This window comes from Hemitrygon akajei, chromosome 11 (assembly GCF_048418815.1).
Source record: "Hemitrygon akajei chromosome 11, sHemAka1.3, whole genome shotgun sequence".
Taxonomy (NCBI): Eukaryota; Metazoa; Chordata; class Chondrichthyes; order Myliobatiformes; family Dasyatidae; genus Hemitrygon; species Hemitrygon akajei.
The window spans coordinates 175,137,145-175,164,165 of record NC_133134.1 but is presented as its reverse complement, the minus strand read 5'-3'; the positions used below and the strand labels follow the sequence as shown (position 1 = coordinate 175,164,165).

The following is a 27,021-nucleotide window of genomic DNA, read 5'->3' as shown; positions in this document are numbered from 1 at the left end:
ATAAAAGAGGTTGAGGAGTCTATAAAAATAGAAACACCTCTTACTTTAGCTTGGGAATTCGAATGATACTGTTGGCCTTCCAAAACCTAAAAAAAACGTTGACTATCCCCATTCCTCACATGAGTCTCTTGTGCAAAGATAATATTAGCATTCATTCTGTGGAATACTTTAAATATTTTTTTCCGTTTAATCAGATGATTTAAACCATTTGTATTCCAAGAAACAAAGTTAATAATCTTATCCATATTGCTAACACTTATCGTAGTTAACGCACAAGGTTAAGGAGAAAATAAACTCATGAATCCGGAAGAGGAAAGCAGGTTCAAAGAGGAACTGGAAGTTACGACACTTCAGCCATTTTGGTAGTTTCAAGTCAGCCCATGAAGTTAAAACTAAGCAAAAAGCAAAAGCAAAAGAGAATCCTCCCCCACCCCCGAAAACCCAAGAAAAAGCCAGAAAGAGGCAAGCAGGCAAACTAACACTAATCTTACCCCCATCTCTCAAGACGGCAACACAGAAAAAAAAGTTAAAAAAACAGACACAAACCACCCAAATTCAAAAAAGAATAAAGGGTAAGTATAACAAGGATTAAACTATAAAATTAATATTATTAAAATAACCAAGATTAAAAAAAAAGAGAAATACTAAACTGTTAAAACCCAAAAGTGAATAACATTATACTGATATTTCAAAAGAAGGTCATCAGTCTTGTTCAGACCCATCTAAACGGATGTGACGTATCCAAGAACTGAGTCTTAAGGGAAGAAGAAACGACATCTTGGAAAAGGAAAGTTTAAAAAAAACGTTAATACTTAAGCATAAAAGATATAAGACAAAAATGTATACAAACTTAAAAACATTTAATTAGTTGCTTACAAAACTAACAGAATAATAGCTAAAAAACCTCAAAATGAACCAAAAACAGACCTTTACTCAAGCGTGTAAAAAATACACTATCGTCCATCACATAAGGATCATCAAATTATGAAAGGTCTGAATCTGTACGCTAATTATTAGCTTAAAGAAAAAAAGCCAAAACAATAAAAAGCCGTTAAAAATGGATAGTAAAAATACAATACGTTAGTCAACTTGTAATGGAAGGTGCTATTCCTCAAGAAATCTTTGGGCATCTGCTGGAGATTTAAACAGCTGACGAGTATCATCGGGAAGGGCGACTCTCAGTTGTGCTGGAAATAACAACGCTTGTTTGTAGCTTGTTTCCGATGGAATTCCGACATAACTGGTTTAAAATCCATTCTTTCCCTCAGAACTTCAGGACTGTAGTCTTCCAGAATACGAAACTTGAAACCTTGAAAGCTAATCATACCCTTCTGTCGGGCAGCACGAATCAGGCAATCTCTAACATGAGGATAGTGAAGTCGGAGAATCATAGGCTGTGGTTTCCCGCCTGGAACTGGTTTAAAGCGAGAGATGCAATGTGCACGGTCAATTATTGGAGGGGTATCCAGAACATCTGAGCCGAAAACATCCATTAAAAATTTAGAGAAAAATACAACCAGATCACCCTTCTCAAAATTTTCCGGGAGCCCGATTATCTGCAGATTCTGTCTTCGAGATCAAAGAATTCTGTTTTCTTGAGAAGTCAAAGATAGCTTTTGTTCCAAAGTTTCAATTTTACGATCTCTCTGGTGAGTGGCATCTTCGAGAGCTAAAATTCTTGCTTGTTGTTGTTGAATATCCGATGTAAGTGATTGAAGATTTGCATTGACCGTCTTTAAAATTTCATCAAGAGAAGAAAACTTTGGGGTGAGTGTATTCTCTAGTCTCTCATCCATAAGTTTCCCGATTGCGTCCAAAGTTAACGGTTCTTTAGTCAGTTTCAATTCTTTAGTTTCTCATGATTTAGACATTTTGACAAGTTGAAAAATAGTTCAAAAAGTCAAAAAATAATTCATAAATACCAACCCCTTTACAGTAGGTATAAATAGGTCAGTTAGGGGGTGATTGTAGGTAAAAGAAAAGTAAAAGGATTGGTGCGAAGCCTAATGCAGCCTCACCCCATAAGCACCATCTTGAGAGGTCCACCACTTTCTTCAAAGCAGTTTCATCCCCTGCTGCCATTCTTTGAGTCTTCCTTCACCCCTTGCTGTGCTTGATGTCCACCTTAGCTGCCCGACACAACAACCACTCATCTCCCAGAGTGAACACACCTGCCTCTGTTGGTGAGTACTGTACACCCTAGTATGTTAACTTTCTATGATTTATTACATTGAATATTACCTTAAATTGATGAAATATAATATAAATGTTGCCTTGTGGTACTGCTTTTGTGTCATATTGGTATGAAAATTTGAATAAATTACAGATAAAACATTTAGGAAGCCCTCTGGAATGCATCCCTATTTTCTCCATTTAAACAATTATTTACATTATGTGTCAACTGCGAGGAACATATCCCCTGCATATAACGAGGATAGGGTGTACAAAATTCCCTAAAAGTGGCATCACAAGTAGATAGGGTAGTAAAGAGAGCTTTTGGTACATTGGCCTTTATAAATCAAAGTATTGAGTATAAGAGGTAGAATGTTATGGTGAGGTTGTACAAGGCATTGGTCAGGCTGAATTTGGAGTATTGTGTGCAGTTTTGGTCACTGAATTACAGGAAGGATATTAATAAGGTTGAAAGAGTGCAGAGAAGGTTTACAAGGATGTTGCTGGGACAGTTACAGAGAAAGGTTGAATAGGTTGACTTTATTCCCTGGAGCATAGAAGAATGGGGGGGGGGGGGGGGTAAATAAAAACACAAAATGCTGGCAGAACTCAGCAGGCCAGACAGCATCTATGGGAGGAGGTAGTGACGACGTTTCGGGCCAAAACCCTTCATCAGGAGTGAAGTAACATGGGATGGTCGAGGGGGGATAAGAAGTGGGGGAGGGATGAAGTAGAGAGCTGGGAAGTGATAGGCTGAAGGGAAATGGGCTAGGGGGAAGGTGGAGAATTATGGGAAATAAAAGAGAAAGAAAGATAGGGCTGGGGAAAGATTATAGTGAGGGGGGAAAAAGAGAAAGAGAACCAGACTAAAATTATAGATAGAGGTGGGGTAAGGGGGGGGCAGGGGTATCAACAGAGGTCTGTGAGTTGAATGTTCATGCCAGCAAGTAGGAGGCTACCTAGGCGGGAGATAAGGTATTGCTCCATCAACCTGCGTGTGGCCTCATCTTGACGGTAGAGGAGGCCATAGACAGACATATCGGAGTAGGAGTGGTCTGTGGAATTGAAGTGTGTGGCCACAGGGAGATCCCGCCACTGCTGGAGGACTGAGCGTCGGTGTTCGGCAAAACGGTTTCCCAGTCTGCGGCGGGTCTCCCCAATGTATAAATGGGCACATCGGGAGCACCGGATACAGTATATCACCCCAGTTGACTCGCAGGTGAAGTGGTGCCTCGCCTGAAAGGACTGTCTGGGGCCTAGGATGGTGGTGAGGGAAGAAGTGTGGGGGCAGGTGTAGCACTTCTTCCGTTTGCAGGGATAAGTGCCTGGAAGGAGGTCGGTGGGGAGGGATGGGGGGGGGGGGGGGGATGAATGGATAAGGGAGTCGCATAGGGAGCGATCCCTGCGGAAAGCAGAGAGTGGGGGGAGGGGAAGATGTGTCTGGTGGTGGGATCCTGTAGAAGGTGGCAGAAGTTACGGAGGATTATACGTTGGATCTGTAGGCTGGTAGGGTGATAGGTGAGGACCAGGGGGACTCTATCCCTGGTGGGCTGGTGGGGGGAATGGGGTGAGGGCAGAGGTGCATGAAATACGGGAGACGCGATGGAGGGCAGAGTTGATAGTGGATGAAGGGAAGCCCCTTTCTTTAAAAAAAGAAGACATCTCCTTTGTTCTAGAATGAAAGGCCTCAACTTGAGAGCAGATGCGGCAGAGGTGGAGGAATTGAGTGTAAGGGGTAGCATTTTTGCAGGAGACAGGGTGGGAGGAGGAATAGTCTAGGTAGCTGTGAGAAAGAATAGGGGTATTTGATAGAAGTATATAAAATTATGATGGGTATAGACAGAATGAATGCAAACACGCTTTTCCCACTGAGGCTAGGGGAGAAAAAAAAGAGGACATAGGTTAAGGGGGAAAAGTTTAAAGGGTACATTGAGGGGTGCTTCTTCACACAGAGAGTGGTGAGAGTGTGGAATGAGTTGCCAGAGGAAGTGGTAAATGCGGGCTCACTTTTAACATTTAAGAAAAACCTGGATGGGTACATGGATGAGAGGTGTATGGAGGGATATGGTCCAGGTGCAGGTCAGTGGGACTAGGCAGAAAAATGGTTCGGCATAGCCAAGAAGGGCCAAAAGGCCTGTTTCTATGTTCTATGTTAAATGGGTGGCCTCATTAATTGGGGGCGGGCTTCATTAAGCACCTCTGCACTATTTTTTACAAGCAGGAATTCCTGCTGGCCACGTATTTATATTCCAATTCCTATTTTCGTTCTGACCTGCCATTCCACGGCCTCCACTTGTACCAAGAGGGCACTGTCATGGTAGAAAAGCAATACCTTATATTCCATTTGTGTAGCTTCCAACTTGCTGGCATGAATATCGATTTCCCCTTCCAGTAGAGAAATTCGCCGCTCCCCTCTTCCCCACTCTGAGCTTTTCTTACCTGGCTATTACTACCCCGGGTACACTCCTCTTTCCCTCTCTCCTACGGTCCACTCTCCTCTCCTATCAGATTCTTCCTTCTACAACTCTTGCCCTTTCCCACCCACCTGACTTCACGTCTCACCTTACAGATAGCCTCTTTCTCCTCCCCCACCTTTTTTATTCCGGTATCTTCCCCCTTCCTTCTCAGTCCTGAAGAAGAACCTCGGCCCGAAGCGCCGTCTGTTTATTGTTTACCACAGCTGCTGCATGTTGTGTGAATCGCTTTGGATTTCCGGCTTCCAAAATTCGCGGTCGGAGCCCAGCCGATCAAATGCGCTTGCGTCGAAGTCGCGGGCAGTTCTGGGAAATTGCGCATACGCTCAGTGGACAAAAGGTTCGAAGAATCGGCAGCAGGTAGGAGCGGGGCTTAGGGCGGGGAATCATAAACACCGGTGTTTGAACAGCAACTGGGAGATAATTTTGCTGTGATATCCTGACACACCATGGCTCCGCACCCCGGGACAGTCCCGGTTCCCTCTCTGTCAGCCGCACTATCCGTACCCGGACCCCGGGAAGCTTTTTGCTGCTCACCAAAGTTATTCGCGCCCTTTCTATGGCGCATGCGTATAGTTGAGGCGTTGCGGGTTGATGGGTCTCTTGTTCCTTGAGGTTTCTGGGTAATGAGGCAGCCATGGTTCACACCTGCAGCCCTTTTTTCCTCCCGTCGAAAAGGTGTGTTTGGATTTGCAGGGGTAGGGAATGAAAGCAGATGGGTCTCTCAGACACTGCCGAGCTCCAGCTATCTAAATCTAAAAAACAAGCACTCGAAACAGAGAGGCAAAAGTTCAAAGTAAAATTTTTTATCAGTACATGCATGTCACCACATCCTGATTCTTTTTTTTCTGCGGGATAACTCAGCAAATCTACAGAATACTACCTATAAACAAGATTAATGAAAGAGCAAGAACATGGAAGACAACAAGCAGTTGAAATGCTACCATAAATAAATCACAATAAATAAAGAGAATATACAATAACAAGATAAAGAGTCTTTAAAGTGAGATCATTAGTTGTGGGAACATTTCAATAGATAAATGTAGTTACCCATTTTTGTTCAAGGGCCAGATGGTTGAGAGATAACTGTTATTGAACCTGGTGGTGGGAGACCAGAGGCACTTGTACCCTCAAAAGGCAGTGACCTGGGTGCTGAGAATCTTTGATGATCGATGCCTAATCTCCCTGTGGAACAAAAAGAGCCAGATCACCCTGCTGTCAGACACACGACACAAAAGCACCCTCCCGTCATTGGACGGCTCACATTCCAAAGCACCATCTCTAACCATAACCCAAACACTGCTTCTATGGAAACACCATTACATTAGCATGAAACCTTTCCTAGCATGTTACACTCTCCCCAAACCAAATTTAGTCATGTCCTCATGACTTTGAGATAATTCATCAACCCTTCATACAATGCTCAAGATCCAACCCAGGTGTGAAAGGCGTGACATAGCTCCCCATGGTGATTGGTGCTACACTCTGTTTCCCCGGTGCTACATAAGCCAGCCTATCTGGTGGTCTCCTGATTCTTTAAGACCTCCTTACCCCTTCATCTACTTCTTCAGGTTGTTACGTACCCCGTAACTGGCAGAGAAACCAGCAGAGAAAGAAGAATCCGTTGGAGTCCGGTGGTACTATATTCAAAAGTGTTTATTAGTAAAATAAGCAGATCAATACCAATCATGCAAATATATAGATAACACAAGTTAGCAATGTTACGTACCCCGTAACTGGGTGTCTTCCCAGCAAAGATAGAAGTGTCCGTTGGAGTCTGGTACTATTTTCAAAACAGTGTTTATTAGTAAAATATACAAATCAATATCAACAATGCAAATATACAGATACTACACGTTAGCAATACTAAACCTAAAAGTGTGAGTATAATAATAATAAATAAGCTCTATCGTTGTCTAGGGGATAAGGAATTATCAAGGGAAAGTATAAAGTTCAGTTCAGTTCATGTAGGCTGAGGTAGTTGTTGGTTCTTTTGTTGTAACCGTTGGAGGGGGGGAGAGAGAGAGAGCAAACAGTAACAGCTATTGTCTTGCAAACCTTCCTTTACTTTCTTGATCCGTCGATGTGTTGTTGTGGCCATTCAGGTATGACCCCTCTGTCCTTTAGCTAGACCGTTCTTCTATGGTGGACTCGTCACCCAGGCAAGGGTGGACACACACACAAGCCCCCACCGGCCTCGCTATAAACACTGTGAGTTAAAATTGACCGATCCTTCGTTCGGTCTCCGATGCCCCACACTTTTCTTGTGGGTTCTAACACTTAAACAGTGCTAACTAGTGTGTCTCTTGGTGCGTCTCCTGGTGTGTCTGAGGGGTGTCTCCCCAGACCTCACTTTTATCCCTACTCACGGGGTCTCAGGTGTCAATCAGTTTTGAATGGCTTAGCCCATCAAACCAGCCCACTCCGGCTGTCCACTGAGGAATTTTAATGAACAGAATAGTACCAAGTAAACAGCCCTCTCCGGAGCTGTGAGTCTTACAGGAGTCATGATATGGTCTCTCTCCCCCGGTGTTATCTCGCCCTTATCTGAAGCAAATGTTCCAGTCCAAATATGTTTTTGTTCCACCTCTTTCTCTCTCATTAACAGCCTGGCAACAGTAATGGTTTGTAATTCTCCCAGTGGAGGGGGACATGGGTAACCTTGCACCCTTCTGCCCATCAGAGCTGTTCATCCTTCGTAACACCCCCATCCTTCTAGCAATTTTCACCAAAGGGGAAAATTAACTAGTACAGCGTTTTACAGGATTACAGAGTTTAGCAAAAATACAGAAGTGTTTTTAACTACAAAGCAATACAGATATACCTTCAACTTAGCATCTAGATAACCAGTTAGCGATTACATTGTCACTTCCTTTAATATGTTGTATCTAAATATCAAACTCTTGTAACATCAGACTCCAATTTAATAATCTCCAGTTTTTATTTTTCCTTTTCGTCAGCAAAAAAAACTAAAGGGTTGTGATCCTAGCTTAAATGTATATTACAAAATGTGAATTATACTGTAGTACATTACAGAAGTTTGTGCAAATACTAATCTCTATTTACTTTTAAACTTAACAGTCAATCTTCCATGATGTTTTTATCTTTATTATTTACATGCTTTGTCAAATTCCCTCAAAACCAGATCTTATTATTCAGAGTGGCTTTTTTTTTTAACCTTTGCCCCTTTTCCATTTAACTCTCACGTGGTTAGCTTACTCACCAGTGTGGAATAGGCTTTCACATACTCCTTTCATAGGAGTTATCTTATCAACGTTTTCCAAACTTAACCCATTTTCTGAACTTCCACACAATTCTTTTTTTTGAGCAAGTCATTAATTTTATTTTCAGGACCCTTCATTCTATTAATTTTCAGTTTAACATCTGCAAGTGATCCCTCTTTGTCTAAACAACATTTTTGGTCCTGTCCCTCCAAATCACATCCTTGAATAACATCAGCGAGTTGTTTACCTTTAAATTCCAAAACAAAGTGTAATTGATTCATAGGCACCTTGTTAACAAGCCATTGTTCCTTCAACCTGGTTACTGCTTCTAAAACCAATTCAGACTTTAAATTTTCTTTATTCAATTTAGGAACAACACTTTTCCCTTCTCCTTCAATAATATTCACATCACCAGCTTTCATCTCCTCACTAACTTTTAACACACCTTCTAACACAAACAACTGAGAATTCTCACTCTCCACTGGTACCAAGGTTAACCCTTTCTTCACTGAACCAAGTCCATCTGACCCAAAAGAACTGCATTCCTTTTCAACTAAATCAGATACCTCAGACTTTTCCTGAGCTTCAATACTAGGTTCAGTACCATGTGCATCCACATCTTGAACACACTCAAATGGGACATCTACCTCTTTCAGGCTTTCCATACCAGTCCCTTTTTCAAATTCTAACTTCCCCTGATCCTCCCAGTTACTCACTGGGCAACTCCAATCCGGAGTAAACTCAACCCTGCGGGTTAAAACTACTTCATCTGCTACCCCAGCGGACTCCTTCAAGGTAATGGCATCCTTTTCATCTAGGACTGCCCTTATATCATTATTGGGAACACATTTAAATTTTTCAACTCCTTCAAACAGTTCTGTCAAGCCAGACAGATCATCCGTGTCCAACCCTGGACCTTCTAACTGCCTCATCTGTTTCTCATCTTTACTCTGTGCCCCTATATATTCCCTCTTGGCTAAGGGTAGGTCTACCTCCTCTCCTTTACTCTCCTTCACCTCCCTATTCTCCGCTTTACCATCCCCTAACCCCTCTTGGTACAGGGTCGGTAAAAACGTCTCAGCCAAATCAACACTGGACTCATTTAAACTGTCCTCTTTCTCAGCCGCCTTTCTCGACATGCTGCGAGTGATTGCGCATGCGGGATAGATCTTAGAATCCAGGGGCGTGTCCTCAGCACTCACAGGCTTGCTCGTTAATTTCACTGCTGAACACACATCACCACCTGCTAAATCATTATCAAGAAGGACGTCCACGCCGTCTCTCGGTAATTCTGACCGCACCCCTACTTCGACTGGTCCAGATACCAGGTCACATTTTAAAATGATCCCATGCAAAGGCACAGCTTCTGTCCCTTTTCCTATACCTCTTAAAACTACCTCTCCAGTCTCAGGACCAAAATCTAGCACCTTACTTAGGATCAATGACTGATCAGCCCTAGTATCTCTCCAGATTCTCACTGGAACTGGGGTCTCTCCTTCTTTCACAGACACTGTCCCTTCTGAAATAAATTTCTCACGCCCCTCTTGTACTCTATCTACCTTTGCCTTCCTCGTCGATTTGCCAATCAACTCAGTACACCCTGTAGGGACTGCCGTTGTCCCTTTTCCTGTCTCCTTCTTCGGAGCAAAGCACTTAGATGCAATATGACCAACCTTTCCACAATTATAACAGGTCAAGCCAGGAACCTTCCTGCCAGCCTTGTCCTCCTCCTTACCTTTACCACTAGCTCCCGGCTTATTCTCTACCTTAGTCGGTGGACTTTCTCTACCGTCCCTACTGCCTTTCTGGTAACTCTTATTTGAGGAAAACTTTGTCTTGTGGGTTAGGGCATATTCATCTGCGAACCTGGCAAATTCCAATATAGACTTATTCAGCTTCTCGTTCAGATACATCCGGGTATTATCCGAAACACAACCTTTAAATTCCTCAATCAGAATTAACTCTCTGAAACGATGGAAATCCTCCTCCACCTTTTCTGCAGCACACCAGCGATCCAAGAGCACACCCTTTTCATAGGCAAACTCTGCATACGTCTGATTCCACACTTTCTTTAAATCTCTGAACTTTTGTCTATACGCATCAGGTACCAACTCATAGGCCCGAAGGATAGCCTCTTTTACTTCCTCATAATCCTCAGACTCGTCCATGGACAACGCCGCATATGCCCATTGAGCCTTCCCTTTTAATGCACTTTGCAACAACGCCACCCACTGATCTCTAGGCCACTTCTGATTCACTGCCACCTTTTCAAAATGCATGAAGTAACTATCAACATCCGTCTCCTCGAACGGAGGTACTAACCTAAACTCTCTACTAACATTAAACTTCTCCTCTCTTGAGCCTTCCTCTCGGTCTTTTCCCTGTTGCTTTAACCCCTCCATGTCCAGCGCATGCTGCCTATCTCACTCCTTTTCCCTTTCCTCCATCTCCCTTTCGGCTTTCTCCTTCTCCCTTTCAGCCTTTTCCTTCTCCCTTTGTGCCTCCCAGGCAGCTCTTTCCCGCTCCCTTTTCGCCTCTAACTCCTTTAGCTGGAGCTCATACTCCCTTTTCTTCTGTTCCGCATCCAACCTTAATTTTTCCAACTCTAACTGAACCACCCCAACAACTGGTTTCTTTTCAGGGAACAGATCCAATACCCCAGCCGAAAACACATCCTTGTCCATATAATACTGGGCTATGGCCCTCTGTATCTCCCACTTTTTCATTGACAACTTCACCTCTGTGAGATTTAATCGTTTTGCAATATCCACCAAGACCGTCTTTGTGGCATCCTCTAGCGCCTTCAAAGTCAGGTTTTGTATAAATTCATCTACATCCATCTTTGCTGGTTTCCCATCTGGTTACCCACGCAACCAGAACAAATAATGGACTTATAGCCCGATTCACTGGCCCCCCAATTTGGTATCAAATCTCGAGACGAGGCCCCAATTTGTTACGTACCCTGTGTCTTACCAGCAAAGATAGAAATGTCCGTTGGAGTCTGGTACTATTTTCAAAACAGTGTTTATTAGTAAAATATACAAATCAATATCAACAATGCAAATATACAGATACTACACGTTAGCAATACTAAACCTAAAAGTGTGGGTATAATAATAATAAATAAGCTCTATCGTTGTCTAGGGGATAAGGAATTATCAAGGGAAAGTATAAAGTTCAGTTCAGTTCATGTAGGCTGAGGTAGTTGTTGGTTCTTTTGTTGTAACCGTTGGAGGGGGGGAGAGAGAGAGAGCAAACAGTAACAGCTATTGTCTTGCAAACCTTCCTTTACTTTCTTGATCCGTCGATGTGTTGTTGTGGCCATTCAGGTATGACCCCTCTGTCCTTTAGCTAGACCGTTCTTCTATGGTGGACTCGTCACCCAGGCAAGGGTGGACACACACACAAGCCCCCACCGGCCTAGCTATAAACACTGTGAGTTAAAATTGACCGATCCTTCGTTCGGTCTCCGATGCCCCACACTTTTCTTGTGGGTTCTAACACTTAAACAGTGCTAACTAGTGTGTCTCTTGGTGCGTCTCCTGGTGTGTCTGAGGGGTGTCTCCCCAGACCTCACTTTTATCCCTACTCACGGGGTCTCAGGTGTCAATCAGTTTTGAATGGCTTAGTCCATCAAACCAGCCCACTCCGGCTGTCCACTGAGGAATTTTAATGAACAGAATAGTACCAAGTAAACAGCCCTCTCCGGAGCCGTGAGTCTTACAGGAGTCATAATATGGTCTCTCTCCCCCGGTGTTATCTCACCCTTATCTGAAGGAAATGTTCCAGTCTAAGTATGTTTTTGTTCCATCTCTTTCTCTCTCATTAACAGCCTGGCAACAGTAATGGTTTGTAATTCTCCCAGAGGAGGGGGACATGGGTAACCTTGCACCCTTCTGCCCATCAGAGCTGTTCATCCTTCGTAACAGCAATAATAAACCGAAAAGTGAAGGAATAATAATAAGCAATAATAAACAAGCTCTATCAATGTCTAGGGGTAAATGAATTGTCATAGAAAAGTATAAAGTTCAGTTCAGTTCATGTGTGCTGAGGTAGATATTGGTTGTTGTGTTGTAATCGTTGGAGAGAGAGAGCGAGAAGTAACAGCTACAGCAGTCAAACCTTCCTTTGCGTTCTTGATCCGTCGGGTCGTTGTGGCCATTCAGTTATGACCCCTCTGTCCTTCAGCTAGATCGTTCTTCTGTGGTGGACTTGTCACTCTGGCATGAGTGGACACACACACAAGTCCCCACCGGCCCTGCTGTAACACTGTGAGTTTTACAGTGACCTCCTGGTTCAGTCTCCGAAGCCCCCATCTTTCTGTGGGTTCCCAACACTCAATCAGTGTCCACTAGTGTGTCTGAAGGGTGTCTCTCCAAACCTGACTTTTATCCCTACTCACAGGCTCTCAGCTGTCAATCAATTTTGAACAACTGTGTCCATCAAACCAGCCCACTCCGGCTGTCCACTGAGGAATGTTAATGAACAGAATGGTATAAGATAAATAACCTCTCAGAAGTCATAATACGGTGAATCAACAAGTCTCTCTCCCCTCTCTTATCTGTAGCAGATGTTCTGGTATGTTTTCTTTTCATCTCTCTCTCTCATGAGCAGCATAGCAACAGTAATGGTTTGTGATTCTCCCGGGGGGGGGGGGGGGGGATATGGGCAACTCTGCACCCCATTGTCCATCAGAACTGTTCATCCTCCATAACAAGGTTCAGACACTCCTTGGGATACTTCTGGTCTACCTGGCGAGGCCTCCCCTGGTCTATCACTGGTGCCCTCCTGCAACTCAGACTCCTCTGTCACTTGGCTGAGCCCCGCTTCACGCCTTGCAGTGTCCCACTGAAATCCAGTTGGTCCGCAGATAGCCCCCCCCCACCCCCAATTTCACCTGATTCGCGTGAGAATTTTTGGGAATTACTCAGTCAGTGGGGAGTAGCAAAAGGCAGCATATACCACACCCCCATTTCCTCATCCTCCACCTCAGTATCCTATTCAGGAGCGGGGGCCGGTCTAATCTCTCTGTTGTTGGTCCTTCAGTCGCCCCGTATTGCTGTAGGTGTAGGCTCTGCACCCCTTGTCCCAGAGGCAGAAGGTGGTTCTGATGAGAATCTTGACAGGCCCATTCCCATCTTCTGGTTTCACTTGGAAAGCTGGTAGGTTTGGCATCTGACTCTCCACTACATAGGGCGCAGCTGCCCAGCAGTCAGCCAACTTATGCTTCCGAGGTAGCCCCAGATTCTATATGAGGACTTGGTCTCCCGGCGTAGGTTGGGAGAACCTAACTTTGTGATAATACCTCCTCTTCTTTCCTTGATTCTGCTAGGCAGCCGCAATCTCTGCTATTTCATAAGCCTTTTTCAGCTCCCTTCTCATACCAGACACATACTTAAGGTAAGTCTTCGGTGGTAGGTCTTCCTCGCCAGTCCCAAAACAGAGGTTGATAGGCAACCTCGCCTCGTGCCCAAACATCAGGTAATATGGCGAGTACCTGCTGACTTCATTTCGTGTACAGTTGTAGCAGTGGACCAGATGTCCAATATGTTGAATCCACTTGTTCTTGGTGATTTCCAAGGTTTCAAGCATGTCTAGCAAGTTTTGATTAAACCTCTCGGGCTGCGGATCACCCTGTGGGTGATAAGGCGTAGTCTTATGTTTGAGTCTACTCTTGAAATCCCATCCCTGATCTGCCTGGTGAAACCATAATAAATGAAATACTTCTCCCGTAACACTTTGGCCACCATGGACACCCTCTGATCCTTGGTAAGGAAAGCCTGAGCATATCTGATGTAGTAATCCGTGATGACTAAGACATTCGCCGTGTTGCTGACATCTGCCTCTGTTGAAATCCATACATACCAGGTCCAGAGGCCCCACGCTTTGCAAGCGGGACAACGGAGTGGCCTCTCTGTATTACAACTTTCCATCAGCCCTGTCATTCACTCTGCATGTTGTGCTCTGGTTTAACTTCTCAAAATCTATCATTTTTTACTTGTGCAGTTGACTTCCACCTGCTGTTGTTTGACCCAATTTTTCAGGTGATCTCCATCCCATTGTAACCTTAGGTAACTCTCACTTGCACCACACACCAGTTTTGGTGTCATCCTCAATGTCACCAATTGTTCAACCTACATTCTCCTCCATAATTAACATACTTGACAAGCACCAGATTACTACAAGATGGTAAGACCATTTATACTTACAGATTTGGACACTGCCCGAGTATTAAAGGCAGCAAGTTTCTTGGTCTGCAGTTGGGCATTGGGCACCATCTTCAGACAGACCCAACAGATGTGCCTGACATCACTGAAGGGCTTTTATTGACATCACCCTGAGAGCAGCTCTGAAAGACGATAGAAAGAGGTGACAGTAGAACTCAGCTCAAACAAATAAGGCAAAGAACAGGTAAAATGTCCGACTGCAGGAGGTGTGGCAAGACTCCATTCCTTTTCAAAGGCTCTGTCCAGCAAGCAAAGTGAAATGCTTTCAATGCAATAGAGTTTGCGTTGTAAAAGCCAGAGTCTTTCAAAAACAGTTCTTTATGGGGTTGAAGGAAACAGTGAATCAGACAAAGAGGAAGTTTTCCTTGGGGCTCTGGATTCAAGTAGACTAGGCTGCTGTATTGCAGTTCAGTTCATCAGGTTGGGGGATACTCAGACGGAACATAAGGTGTTGCTCTTCCACCCTGAGGGAGGCCTCGTTAATCAGGGGGCAGTTTTATCGAGTGCCTTAGCATCATCTTCCACAATCAGGGCTTCCTGGTGGCTAGACATTTTAATTCCAACTCATTGATCCATGGCTTCCTCTTATGGTAAGATGAAGCCAGCCTCAGGGTGGAGGAATAACACCTATATTCCGTCTGGGTACCCTCCAAACAGATGACATGAATGTTGATTTCTCCTGGTAAACAACTTTGTCTTGGCCCCAGCACATGAGTGCAAATGCAAAAAAAAATTCATGCCAATGCCTCATTTCTATAGATTTGCACAGTCTGCCTGCAGAAAAAGAAAATTAATCTCGAAGTTGTATACAGTGGTATACATATACTTTGATAATAAAATTTACTTTGAACTTTGGTCCTTTCTACCAGTGAGAACATGTTTTGTACCATTCTCTCTGGGTACAAAATGATATCAAACACCTTTGTCCTGGGTTACAAGTGACCTGTAGATTTTACATCATAAATATGCTACACTCCAATGAGAGAGACACTGCCCTTCCTTTCATGTTCATCAACATTGCCATCATTGGGTTCACCACTGTCAATCACCTGAAGGGGGAGTGTCTCCATGTTCAGTTTTGTGCTCTTTTTAGTGCTCTGGGACATGACCAGAACTTGAAATACTATTAATCAAGAAAGTCAAACTGAGCCAAGTCACAGATTGGTGACAGGCAGAACTGGCCCATTCAGATGCAGACAGGAAGATGGTCAGAGAATTTGATGATGAGACTGGATGCCTGATCTGTGCCCAGTTAGAAGGTAAAGGATCACAAGATAAAGGAGAAGAATTAGGTCATTTGTTCCATTGAGTCTGCTCCACCATTTCTTCATTGCTGAACCATTGTTCCTCTCAGCCCCAGTCTCCTGCCTTCCACCCTGTATCCTTTCATCCCCTGACCAATCAAGAATCTATCAACCTCTTCCTTAAATATACATAAAGACTTGGCCTGTAGTGCTGTATGTGGCAATGAATTCCACAGATTCACCACACTCTGGCTAAAAAAGCTTCTACCTCATCTCCATTCTAAAAGGAGTTTCCTCAATTCTGAGGCTGTGTACTCTGGCCTTTGACACCACCATCACAGGAAAATTCCTCTCTACACCACTCTATCAAGGCCTTTCACTATTCGATAGGTTTCAAGTAGGTCACCCCTCTTCTGAATTTAAGTAAATAAAGTCCCAGAGCCATCAAATACTTCATATAACGTCATTCAATCCTGGAATTATTTCATGAACCTCTCTTGAACCCTGTCCAGTTTCAGCATATCCTTTCTAAGATGAGGGGCTTCAAGCTGCTCACAATACAGGTGGCCCCCCGCTTTTCGAACGTTCGCTTTACAACAACTCGCTGTTACAGAAGACTTACATTAGTACCTGTTTTCGCTAACCAAAGAGGATTTTCGCTTTTACAAAAAAAAAGACGCTGTTATATGTGTGTTTACCCCGAGAAAGACTACAATGACCGTGTAGCCTTGTGCGGGCAGTTGTTTGCACATGCGTGTAGGTGTGTATGTGTGTACGTGCTGATTTTTTTTCTCCAAATCGATTTTGGCTCGCTGCTTTCCGGAGTTTGATAAGTGAAACTACACTGTACCTACAATATTTCTACTTTATATAGGGTGTAAATTTATCATATCATTCCTGCTTTTACTATATGTTAGTGTTATTTTAGGTTTTATGTGTTATTTGCTTTGATTTGGTAGGTTATTTTTTTGGGTCTGGGAACGCTCAAAAATTTTCCCATATAAATTAATGGTAATTGCTTCTTCACTTTAAGACATTTCAGATTACAAACGGTTTCATAGGAACGCTCTACCTTCGGATTGGGGGGAAACCTGTACTTAATCAGGTGTCACCAGTGCTTCATATTCTAGGCCTTTTGAAGTGAATGCTAACTTCACAGTTGCTTTTCTCACCATGGACTCAACCTGCGAATTAACCTTTTGGGATTCTGCACAAGGATTTCCAAATCCCTTTGCGCCTCAGATTTTTGTGTTTCTCTCCATTTAGAGAAAAGTTAACCCTTTCATTTCTTCTACCTAAGTGCATGACCATATACTTCCTGACACTGTATTTCATCTCCCACTTCTTTGCCCATTTTCTTGATTTGTAAGTCGTTTTGTAATTCCTCCACTTCCTCAAAACTACCTGGTCCTCACCTATCTTTGTATCATCTGCAAACTTTGCAGCAAAGCCATCAATTCCATCATCCAAATCATTGACATATATAACATAAGAAGAATCAGCATCAACACAGACCCCTTTGGAACAGCACTGGTCGCTCTCAGGCAGCCAGAAAAGGCTCCCTTTATTCCCGCTCTTTGCCTCTTAACAGTCAGCCACTGCTTTGACCATGCAAGAATCTCTCCTGTAACGCTATGGGGTCATTGCTTTTTAAGCAGCCTCGTGTAGCATCCTGTCAAACACCTTCTGAATGTCCAAGTCCACAACATCAGCCTGTTCTCCTTTGTCTAACCTGCTTGTTATTTCTTCAAGGAATTCCAATAGATTTGTCAGGAAAGATTTTCTGTTGAGGAAACCATGCTGACTTTGGCCTATTTTATCATGTACCTCCAAGTACCCTGAAACCACATCCTTAATCGACTCAACATCTTCCCAACCGCAGAAGTCAGAATAATTGTCATTCACCCATTGATGTCTTGTGTAAATCTTTTTACAGGTTTCAAATGACAAAGAATTTACGAACAGGAATCCCAAACACAACAACATGTCTCCAGACATTTAAGGGGTGACCAGGTATTTCCTTTGTGACACCAATATATCAGTTGTTGATCCTTGGAAATGAAGAATAGTCTCATCCCAGTGGGAAACATGTTTTGTGTCTGAAATGAAGTTTTCTGTTCTAACACAGTGAAATCCACTGGAACCGGGGAGCTGAGAACACACCAGCAATTGTTCACTGGAGATTAGTTTTGCAACTCATTGTTTGTACAAGTGATTAATGACATCTGATATCTTGTTTTCTCAGTGTGAATAAGGATTTTCTCACTCAGCCAACCCACATTCACACCAGTGAATTCACAGTGTGGAGAGGCTCAGTGTATGAGACGAGATCCAGTCAGTTGTCCAGCCTGGAGATACGTCAGAAAATTCACAGCAGTGAGAGTCCATTCACTTGTTTCATGTGTGGGAAGAGATTCACTCACTCAGCCCACCTGCAGACACACCCATGAGTCAGTCAGTTCACACTGGGGAGAGACCATTCACCTGCTCAGACTGTGGGAAGGGGTTTACTCGGTCATCCAGTTTACACAGACACCGGGAAGTTCACACTCGGGAGTGGTCATTTACCTGCTCAGACTGTGGGAAGGGATTCACTCAATTATCGAACCTACTAGCACATCAGCGAATTCACACTGGAGAGAGACCATTCACTTGCTCAGATTGTGGGAAGGGCTTTACTTGGTCATCCAGTTTACGGAGACACCAGAAAGTTCACTCTGGCGAGAGGCAGTTCACCTGTTCAGTTTGTGGGAGAGGATTCATTGGATCATCTGACTTACTGGCACACCAATCAGTTCACACTGGGGAGTGCCCATTCACCTGCTCAGATTGTGGGGAGGGATTCATTCTTTCATCTCGTCTGAAGGAACATCAACGAGTTCACACTAGGGAGAAGCCGTTCACCTGCCTAGACTGTGGGAAGAAATTCAGACACTCATCCAGTCTAAGGAAACATCAGCGAGTTCACACTGGAGAGAGGCCTTTCACCTGTTCCGTTTGTGGAAAAGCATTCATTCAATCATCTCACCTATTGGCACACCAGTCAGTTCACACTGGAGAGAGGCCATTCTCATGCATTGAATGTGGCAAGAGATTCACTCAGTCATCCCACCTACTGAAACACCAGCGAGTTCACACTGGAGAGAGGGCATTCACCTGATCTAAATGTAAGAAGAGATTCACTTGGTCATCCAACCTTGTCATGCACTACCAATTTCATACTGTGAAAAATGTTCAAATAAGATGCATGCAGGATGTTTAACCATCACGGTTGTTTCATCCAGAGGCAAGGTCAAATGTGACTGTTGGTTTTGAACTCTGCATTTATTGTTACTGTTCATCAAACTCAGTTCTACACCCTGGTCACTGGATATACAAGGAGATCCTTCTGCTGATGTTTACCTGTAATGGGACTGGAGTGTAATATTCTGAATTTGTGACAAATGTATTTTATCTCTGCATCAGGATGAATGACACTAGTAGTTAACCACCTTACTCCCTGCTAATTTCAATGGTATGGGTCATTTTCACTGCTTCTTCAGGGCTGCGTATCACACTGCTGTGTTAGAATACACCACTGTCCTCCGAAGTCCAAAAGCTGAATGGAGAACCATCAATTGGATGTTTAATAGAGCAGGGTTAGAAGCCAGATACGGGTTAGCACAGGGCACAGTTAGGGGCTCTGGACAGTGGTAAGGTAAGAACATATGATGAGGTGCAGAGAAACAGGTGGGGATAGGTTGTGTGGCAATGAATGACAGAGTAGCAGCATTTGGAAAGTGATTATTCATGGCTTCTTCCTCCTTCCTTTCCAGTCCTGATGAAGGGTCTCTGTTTTGAAGTGTCAACCATTTATTCCTCTCCATAGATATTGCCTGACCTACTGATGTGCAATATTTTGTGTGTGTTGCTCTGGATTTCCAGCATCTGCAGAATCTCTTTTGTTTATGATTAACTAAGTGTGGTTTCATTAGTGTCTGAAACAACTGCACCATAAACTCTAAACCTCTATATTCAATGCAGGTGAGTGTGCCAAAAGCCACCTTCACCACTCTTGATTCCAGCTTCAGTCAGCCATGCACGTGCACTCCAAGGTTTCTTGGCCCTGCAACACTCCCCAGGGCCTTACTGTCCACTATGAAAGTCCAACCTGAATTTGGCTTTCCAAAATGCAACATCCTAAACTTGTCCGAAGTAAACTCTACTTGCCGTTCCTCAGCCCATGTATTCAGCTGATCAAAATTGCCCTGTGATTTGTATAACCTATTTCACTCTCCATGATACCACCTATTTCAGTGTCATCTTCAAACTTAATAACCTTGCCCTGTACATTCTTATCCGAATCATTGATATAGATGACAAACAACAATGTGTTCTGCATCAATCTCCACAGCACAGCGCTGGTTATGGGTCTGCAGTCAGAGAATTAACCTTCCAACTTCACCATCTGCATTCTACCATCAAGCCAATTGTGTATCAGATTAGTCAGCTATCCCTGGAATCAGGAATCCAGAGCAGTCTACCAAAGGTCAAAGCACCTTGATTATCGAACTGTATATGCTATATACAACTTTGAGATTAGTTTCCTTACAGGGAGTCACAAAGCAAAGAAACCTATTTAAAAAAGGAACTCAATCGAACATCCAATGTGCAGAAAAAAGATTGTGTAAGCAATAAAAATAAGCAAATAGCATTCGGTATTGACGTTCACAGAAGTGAGTCCACAAAGATTCAAACCACAATTATTTTCAAAGAATGTATAAATTATACACCTTGAAATTTGTCTGCTTATTGGCAGTCACAAAGCAAGAAATTCGAAAAACCCAATAAAAAAAATAAAAAAACATTGTGTAAACAGTAAATTGAGAGTAGGGGAGATTCAAACAAGAGGACATGATTTGAGAGGGGGCAAAAATTTAAGGGTAACACGAGGAGGAATTTCTTTATTCAGAGAGTGGTAGCTGTGTGGAATGAGCTTCCAGTAGAAGTGGTAGAGGCAGGTTCGGTATTGTCATTTAAAGGAAAATTGGATAGGTATATGGACAGGAAAGGAATGGAGGGTTATGGGCTGAGTGCGGGCCAGTGGGACTAGGTGAGTGTAAGCATCGGCACAGACTAGAAGGGCCGAGATGGCCTGTTTCCGTGCTGTAATTGTTCTATGGTTATAAAGCAATAGCATTCCGAACCAGACTGAGTACCAGATCCACTCCCGACAGCCAAAGTTGGTCCAAGTCAAGACTTAGTCCCCAGTGTACACACCAGTGGGAAAGAATTGCAGAGCAGCTGAATCAGTTCACAGCCTCTTTGCCATGGAGAAAGGAATGAACATACAAGAGAGAGCAATCAAAATTAGACCCACCCTCACCTCCAAACCCATCCTTTTGCTCATACGTGCAGAACCCCTTAGGGTTCTCCTTCACCGTGTCTGCTTGTGCAAACTCATGTCTTTTAGAAACCTAGAAAATCTAGAGCCCTTCAGCCCACAAAGCTGCGCTGAACATGTCCTTACCTTAGAAATTACCTAGGGTTACCCATAGCCCTCAATTTTTCTGAGCTCCATGTACCTACCCAGGAGTCTCTTTAAAGACCCTGTCATATCTGCCTCCACCACCGGCAGCCCTTCCACACACTCACCACTCTGCGTAAAAAAACTTACTCCTGACATCGCCTCTGTACCTACTTCCAAGCATTTTAAAACTGTGCACTCTCGTGCTAGCCATGTCAGCCCTGGGGAAAAGCCTCTGACTATCCACATGATCAATGATTCTTATCATCTTGTACACCTCTATCAGGTCACCTCTCATCCTTCGTCGCTCCAAGGAGAAAAGGCCAAATTCACTCAACCTATTCTCATAAGGCATGCTCCCCAACCCAGGCAACATCCTTGTAAATCTCCTCTGCACCCCTTCTATGGTTTCCACGTCCTTCCTGCATTGAGGCGACCAGAACCGATTACAGTTCTCCAAGTGGGGTCTGACTAGGGTCCTATAGAGCTGCAACATTACCTCTGCTCTTAAACTCAATCCCACAATTGATGAAGATCAATGCACCGTATACCTTCTTAACCACAGAGTCAACCTGCACAGCAGCTTTGAGTGTCCTGTGCACTTGGACCCCAAAATTCCTCTGATTCTCCACACTGCTAAGAGTCTTACTATTAATACTATATTCTACCATCATATTTGACCTACCAAAATGAACCACCTAACTTATCTGGATTGACACGAGGAAATCTGCAGATGCTGGAAATTCAAGCAACACACACAAAATGCTGGTGGAACGCAGCAGGCCAGGCAGCGTCTATAGGAGGAAGCACTGTCGATGTTTTGGGCTGAGACCCTTTGTCAGGACTAACTGAAAGAAAAGATAGTAACAGATTTGAAAGTAGGAGGGGGTGGGGTGAAGCTAAGAGCTGGAGAAGGGAAAGGATCATGGGATGGGAGGCCTAGGGAGAAAGAAAGGGGGAGGGGAGCACCATAGGGAGATGGAGAACAGGCAAAGAGTGATGGGCAGAGAGAGAAAAAAGAAAGGGCGGAAATAAATAAATCAGGGATGGGGTAAAAAGGGGAGGAGGGGCATTAACAGAAGTTGGAGAAATCAGTGTTCATGCCATCAGGTTGAACTCCATCTGCCACTTCTAAGCCCTCGCATTAGGGTTTAGGGTTAATTCCTTCCTATCAATTTCCCACTGTAACTTCTGACAGCCCTCCACACTATCCATAACACCCCCAACCTTTGTGTCATCAGTGAATTTACTAACCCATCCCTCCACTTCATCCAGGTCATTTATAAGATTTTACTAGAATGTTACCTGGGTTTCAGCACCTAAGTTACAGGGAAAGGTTGAACAAGTTAGATCTTTATTCTTTGGAGCGTAGAAGGTTGAGGGGGGACTGATAGAGGTATTTAAAATAATGAGGGGGATAGATCGAGTTGACGTGGATAGGCTTTTTCCATTGAGAGTAGGGGAGATTCAAACAAGAGGACATGATTTGAGAGTTAGGAGGCAAAAGTTTAAGGGTAACACGAGGGAGAATTTCTTTACTCAGAGAGTGGTAGCTGTGTGGAATGAGCTTCCAGTAGAAGTGGTAGAGGCAGGTTCGGTATTGTCATTTAAAGTAAAATTGGATAGGTATATGGACAGGAAAGGAATGGAGGGTTATGGGCTGAGTGTGGGCCAGTGGGACTAGGTGAGTGTAAGTGTCGGCACGGACTAGAAGGGCCGAGATGGCCTGTTTCTGTGCTGTAATTGTTCTATGGTTATAAAAATCAGGAAGAGTAGGGGGTCCCAGAACACATCAATGAGGCACACCACTGGTCACCGACCTCCATGCAGAACATGACCTGACTACAACCACTGTATTCCTTCTGTGGGCAAGCCAGTTCTGGATCCACAAAGCAATGTCCCCTTGGATCCCATACCTCCTTACTTTCTCAATAAGCCTTCAATGGGGTACCTTGTCATATACTTTGCTGAAATTCATATAGACTATATCTACTACTCTACCTTCATCAAAGTGTTTAGTCACATCCTCAGAAACTTCAATTAGGCTTGTAAAGCATGACCTGCCTTTAACAAAGCCTTGCTGACTATTCCTAATCATATTATGCCTCTCCAGATGTTCATAAATCTTGCCTTTCAGGATCTTCTCCATCAATTTACCAACCACTGAAGTAAGACTCACTGGTCTATAATTTCCTGGGCTATCTCTACTCCCTTTCTTGAATAAAGAACAACATCCGCAACCTTCCAATCCTCCAGAACCTCTCTGGTCCTAGGCCTACTGGGCCTGAACACCCACTTGCAACTGGGTCCTAGACTTCCTGACTGGGAGACCTCAGTCAGTCCGGATCAGGAGCAGCATCTCCAACATCATCACACTGAGCACGGGGGCTCCCCAGGTTTGTGTGCCCAGTCCACTGCTGTTCACTCTGCTGACCCATGACTGTGCTGCAACTCACAGCTCAAACCATATCATCAAGTTCACCAATGACATGACCGTGGTGGGTCTCATCAGCAAGAACGATGAGTCAGCTTACAGGGAGGAGGTGCAGTGGCTAACGGACTGGTGCAGAGCCAACAACCTGCCTCTAAATATGAACAAAACAAAAGAGATGGTTGTTGACTTCAGGAGGGCACGGATCGACCACTCCCTGCTGAACATCGATGGCTCCTCGGTAGAGATCGTAAAGAGCACCAAATTTCTTGGTGTTCACCTGATGGAGAATCTCACCTAGTTCCTCAACACCAGCTCCATAGCAAAGAAAGCCCTGCAGCGTCTCTACTTTTTGGGAAGGCTTAGGAAAGTCCATCTCCCACCCCCCCATCCTCATCACATTCTACAGGGGTTGTATTGAGAGCATCCTGAGCAGCTGCATCACTGCCTGGTTTGGAAATTGCACCATTTCGGATTGCAAGACCCTGCAGCGGATAGTGAGGTCAGCTGAGAAGATCATCAGGGTCTCTCTTCCCGCCATCACGGACGTTTACTCTGCACGCTGCATCCGCAAAGGAAACAGCATTATGAAGGACCCCATGCACCCCTCATACAATCTCTTCTCCCTCCTGTCGTCTGGGAAAAGGCTCCAAAGCATTCGGGCTCTCACGACCAGACTATGTAACAGTTTCTTCCCCCAAGCTATCAGACTCCTCAATACCCGAAGCCTGGACTGAAACCTTGCCCTACTGTCCTGTTTATTATTTATTGTAATGCCTGCACTGTTTTTGTGCACTTTATGCAGTCCAGTGTAGGTCTGTAGTCTAGTGTAGCTTTCTCTGTGTTGTTTTTTTTATTACGTAGTTCAGTCTAGTTTTTTGTACTGTGTCATGTAACACCATGGTCCTGAAAAACGTTGTCTCATTTTTACTATGCACTGTACCAGCAGTTATGGTCAAAATGACAATAAAACTTGACTTGACTTGGTCCCCATTCATGATGCAAAAATCATTGCCAGAGGCTAAGCAATCTGCTTCCTCGCCTCTCACAGTAGCCTGGGGTACTTCTCGTCCGGTTCCGGTGACTTATCCAACTTGATGCTTTCTAAAAGCTCGAGCACATCCTCTTCCTTAATATCTACATGCTCAAGCTTTTCAGTCCACTATAAGTCTCCCCTGCAATTGCCAGGATTCTTTTCCATAGTGAATAAGCAAAGTATTCATTAAGTACCTCTGGTTCTATACACATCTTTTCCACTGTCACACTTGATTGGTCCTATTCTCTCACGTCTTATCCTCTTGCTCTCCACATACTTGCAGAATGCTTTGGGGTTTTCCTTAATCCTGTCTGCCAAGACCTTTTCATGACCCCTTCTGGCTCTTCTAATTTCATTCTGTAGTTCCTTCCTGCTAGCCTTATAATCTTCTAGATCTTTATCATAGAACCATAGAACATTACAGCACAGGAACAGGCCTTTTGGCCCTTCTTGGCTGTGCTGAACCATTTTTCTGTCTAGTCCCACTGACCTGCACCTGGACCATATCCTTCCATACACCTCTCATCCATGTACCTGTCAGAGTTTTTCTTAAATGTTAAAAGTGAGCCCGCATTTACCACTTCATCTGGCAGCTCATTCCACACTCCCACCACTCTCTGTGTGAAGAAGCCCCCCCTAATGTTCCCTTTAAACTTTTCCCCCTTAACCCATGTCCTCTGGTCCCTTTTCTCCCCTAGACTTTGTGGAAAAAGCCTGCTTGCATTCACTCCCTTTATACCCATCATAATTTTATATACCTCTATCAAATCTCCCCTCATTCTTCTATGCTCCAGGGAATAAAGTCCTAAACTATTCAGCCTTTCTCTGTAACTCAGTTTCTCATGTCCCGGCAACATCCTTGTAAACCTTCTCTGCACTCTTTCAACCTTATTAATATCCTTCCTGTAATTCAGTGACCAAAACTGCACACAATACTTAGTTTTTAAAATTGTAAGCTCTTTTCTTCATGACTAGATTTACAACAACCTTTGTACACCACAGTTCCTGTACCCTATGATCCTTTCCATTAAAATGTACCTATGCAGTACCCCACGCAACTATCCCCAGAACATTTGCCACATTTCTTTCGTATGTTTCCCTGAGAACATTTGTTTCCAATTTATGCTTCCAAGTTCCTGCCTGATAGCCTCATATTTCCCCTTACTCCAATTAAACACTTTCCTAACTTGTCTGTTCCTAAACATCTCCAATACTATGATAAATGAGATAGAATTGTGATCACTATCTCCAAAATGCTCTCCCACTGAGAGATCTGACACCTGACCAGGTTCATTTCCCAATACCAGATCAAGTACAGCCTCTCCTCTTGTAGGCTTATCTACATATTGTGTCAAGAAACCTTCCTGAATACACCTGACAAACTACCCCATTTTAAAACCTTCGCTGAACATTTAAAACCTTCGCTGGAGGGAGATGCCAATCAATATTTGGGAAATTAAAATCTCCCACCACAACAAATTTATTATTACACCTTTCCAGAATCTGTTTTCCTATCTGCTCCTCGATATCCCTGTTACTATTGGGTGGTCTATGAAAAACACCCAGTAGAATTTATAGACCCCCTTCCTGTTCCACCCAGATACTCCGTCATCAATCCCTCCATAACTTCCTCCTTTTTTGCAGCCGTGACCCTATCTCTGATGAACATTGCCACGCCCCCACCTGTTTTGCCTCCCTACCTGTCCTTTCTGAAACATCTAAAGCCTGGTGCTCGAAGTACCCATTCCTGCCCCTGAGCCATCCAAGTCTCTGTAATAGCCACAACATCATAGCTCCAAGTATTGATCCACGCTCTACATCGGATTTGTTCATAATACTCCTTGCATTAAAATAGACACATCTCAAATAATCAGTCTGAGCGTGTCCCTTCTCTATCACCTGCCTATCCTCCCACTTGCACTGTTTCCAAGCTTTCTCTATTTGTGAGCCAACTGCCTCTTCCTCCGTCACTTCAGTTTGGTTCGCAGCCCCCCATCAGTTCTAGTTTAAACTGTCCCCAACAGCCTTAGCAAACCTGCCTGGAAGGATATTGGGTTTCAAGTGCAACCTGTCCTTTTCGTACAGGTCACACCTGCCCCAAAGGAGGTCCCAATGATCCAGAAATCTGAATCCCTGCCCCTTGCTCCAATCTCTCAGCCACGTATTTATCCTCCACCTCATTCTATTCCTATTCTTACTGTCACATGGCACAGGCAGTAATCCCAACGTCCTTCCTAACTCCCTGTAGTCTGTTTCCAGGACTTCTTCCCTTTTCTTACCTATGTTGTTGGTACCAATATGTACCACGACTTCTGGCTGTTCTCCTTCCCACTTCAGGATATCATGGACGTGATCAGAAACATTCCGGACCCTGGCACCTGGGAGGCAAACTTCCATCCGTGTTTCTTTCCTGTGTCCACAGAATCGCCTGTCTGACCCCCTAACTACAGAGTCCCTTATCACTGCTGCCATCCTCTTCCTTTCCCTACCCTTCTGAGCCACAGAGTCAGATTCTGTGCCAGAGGTGCGGCCAGTGTTGCTTCCCCAGGTAGGCCATCTCCCCCAACAGTACTCAAACAAGAGTACTTATTGTTAAGGGGGACAGCCACTGGGGTACTTTCTAGTATCTGCTTCTTGCTCTTCCCTCTCCTGACTGTTACCCATTTATATGTCTGCCGACACCCCAGTGTGACTTCCTGCCTATAGC

At 44.0% G+C, this 27,021-nt stretch overlaps 1 protein-coding gene across 1 annotated transcript; it reads left to right on the top strand.

Annotated features, from left to right (window-relative positions):
• The first annotated feature begins 4,962 nt into the window (after positions 1–4,962).
• Positions 4,963–24,271, top strand: LOC140736316 (uncharacterized). Its single transcript, XM_073062321.1, has 2 exons — positions 4,963–5,006; positions 17,278–24,271. Exon 2 carries the CDS (start codon positions 17,788–17,790, stop codon positions 18,499–18,501), a length of 714 nt encoding a protein of 237 aa, XP_072918422.1. The 5' UTR covers positions 4,963–5,006; positions 17,278–17,787; the 3' UTR covers positions 18,502–24,271.
• Positions 24,272–27,021: the final 2,750 nt, after the last annotated feature.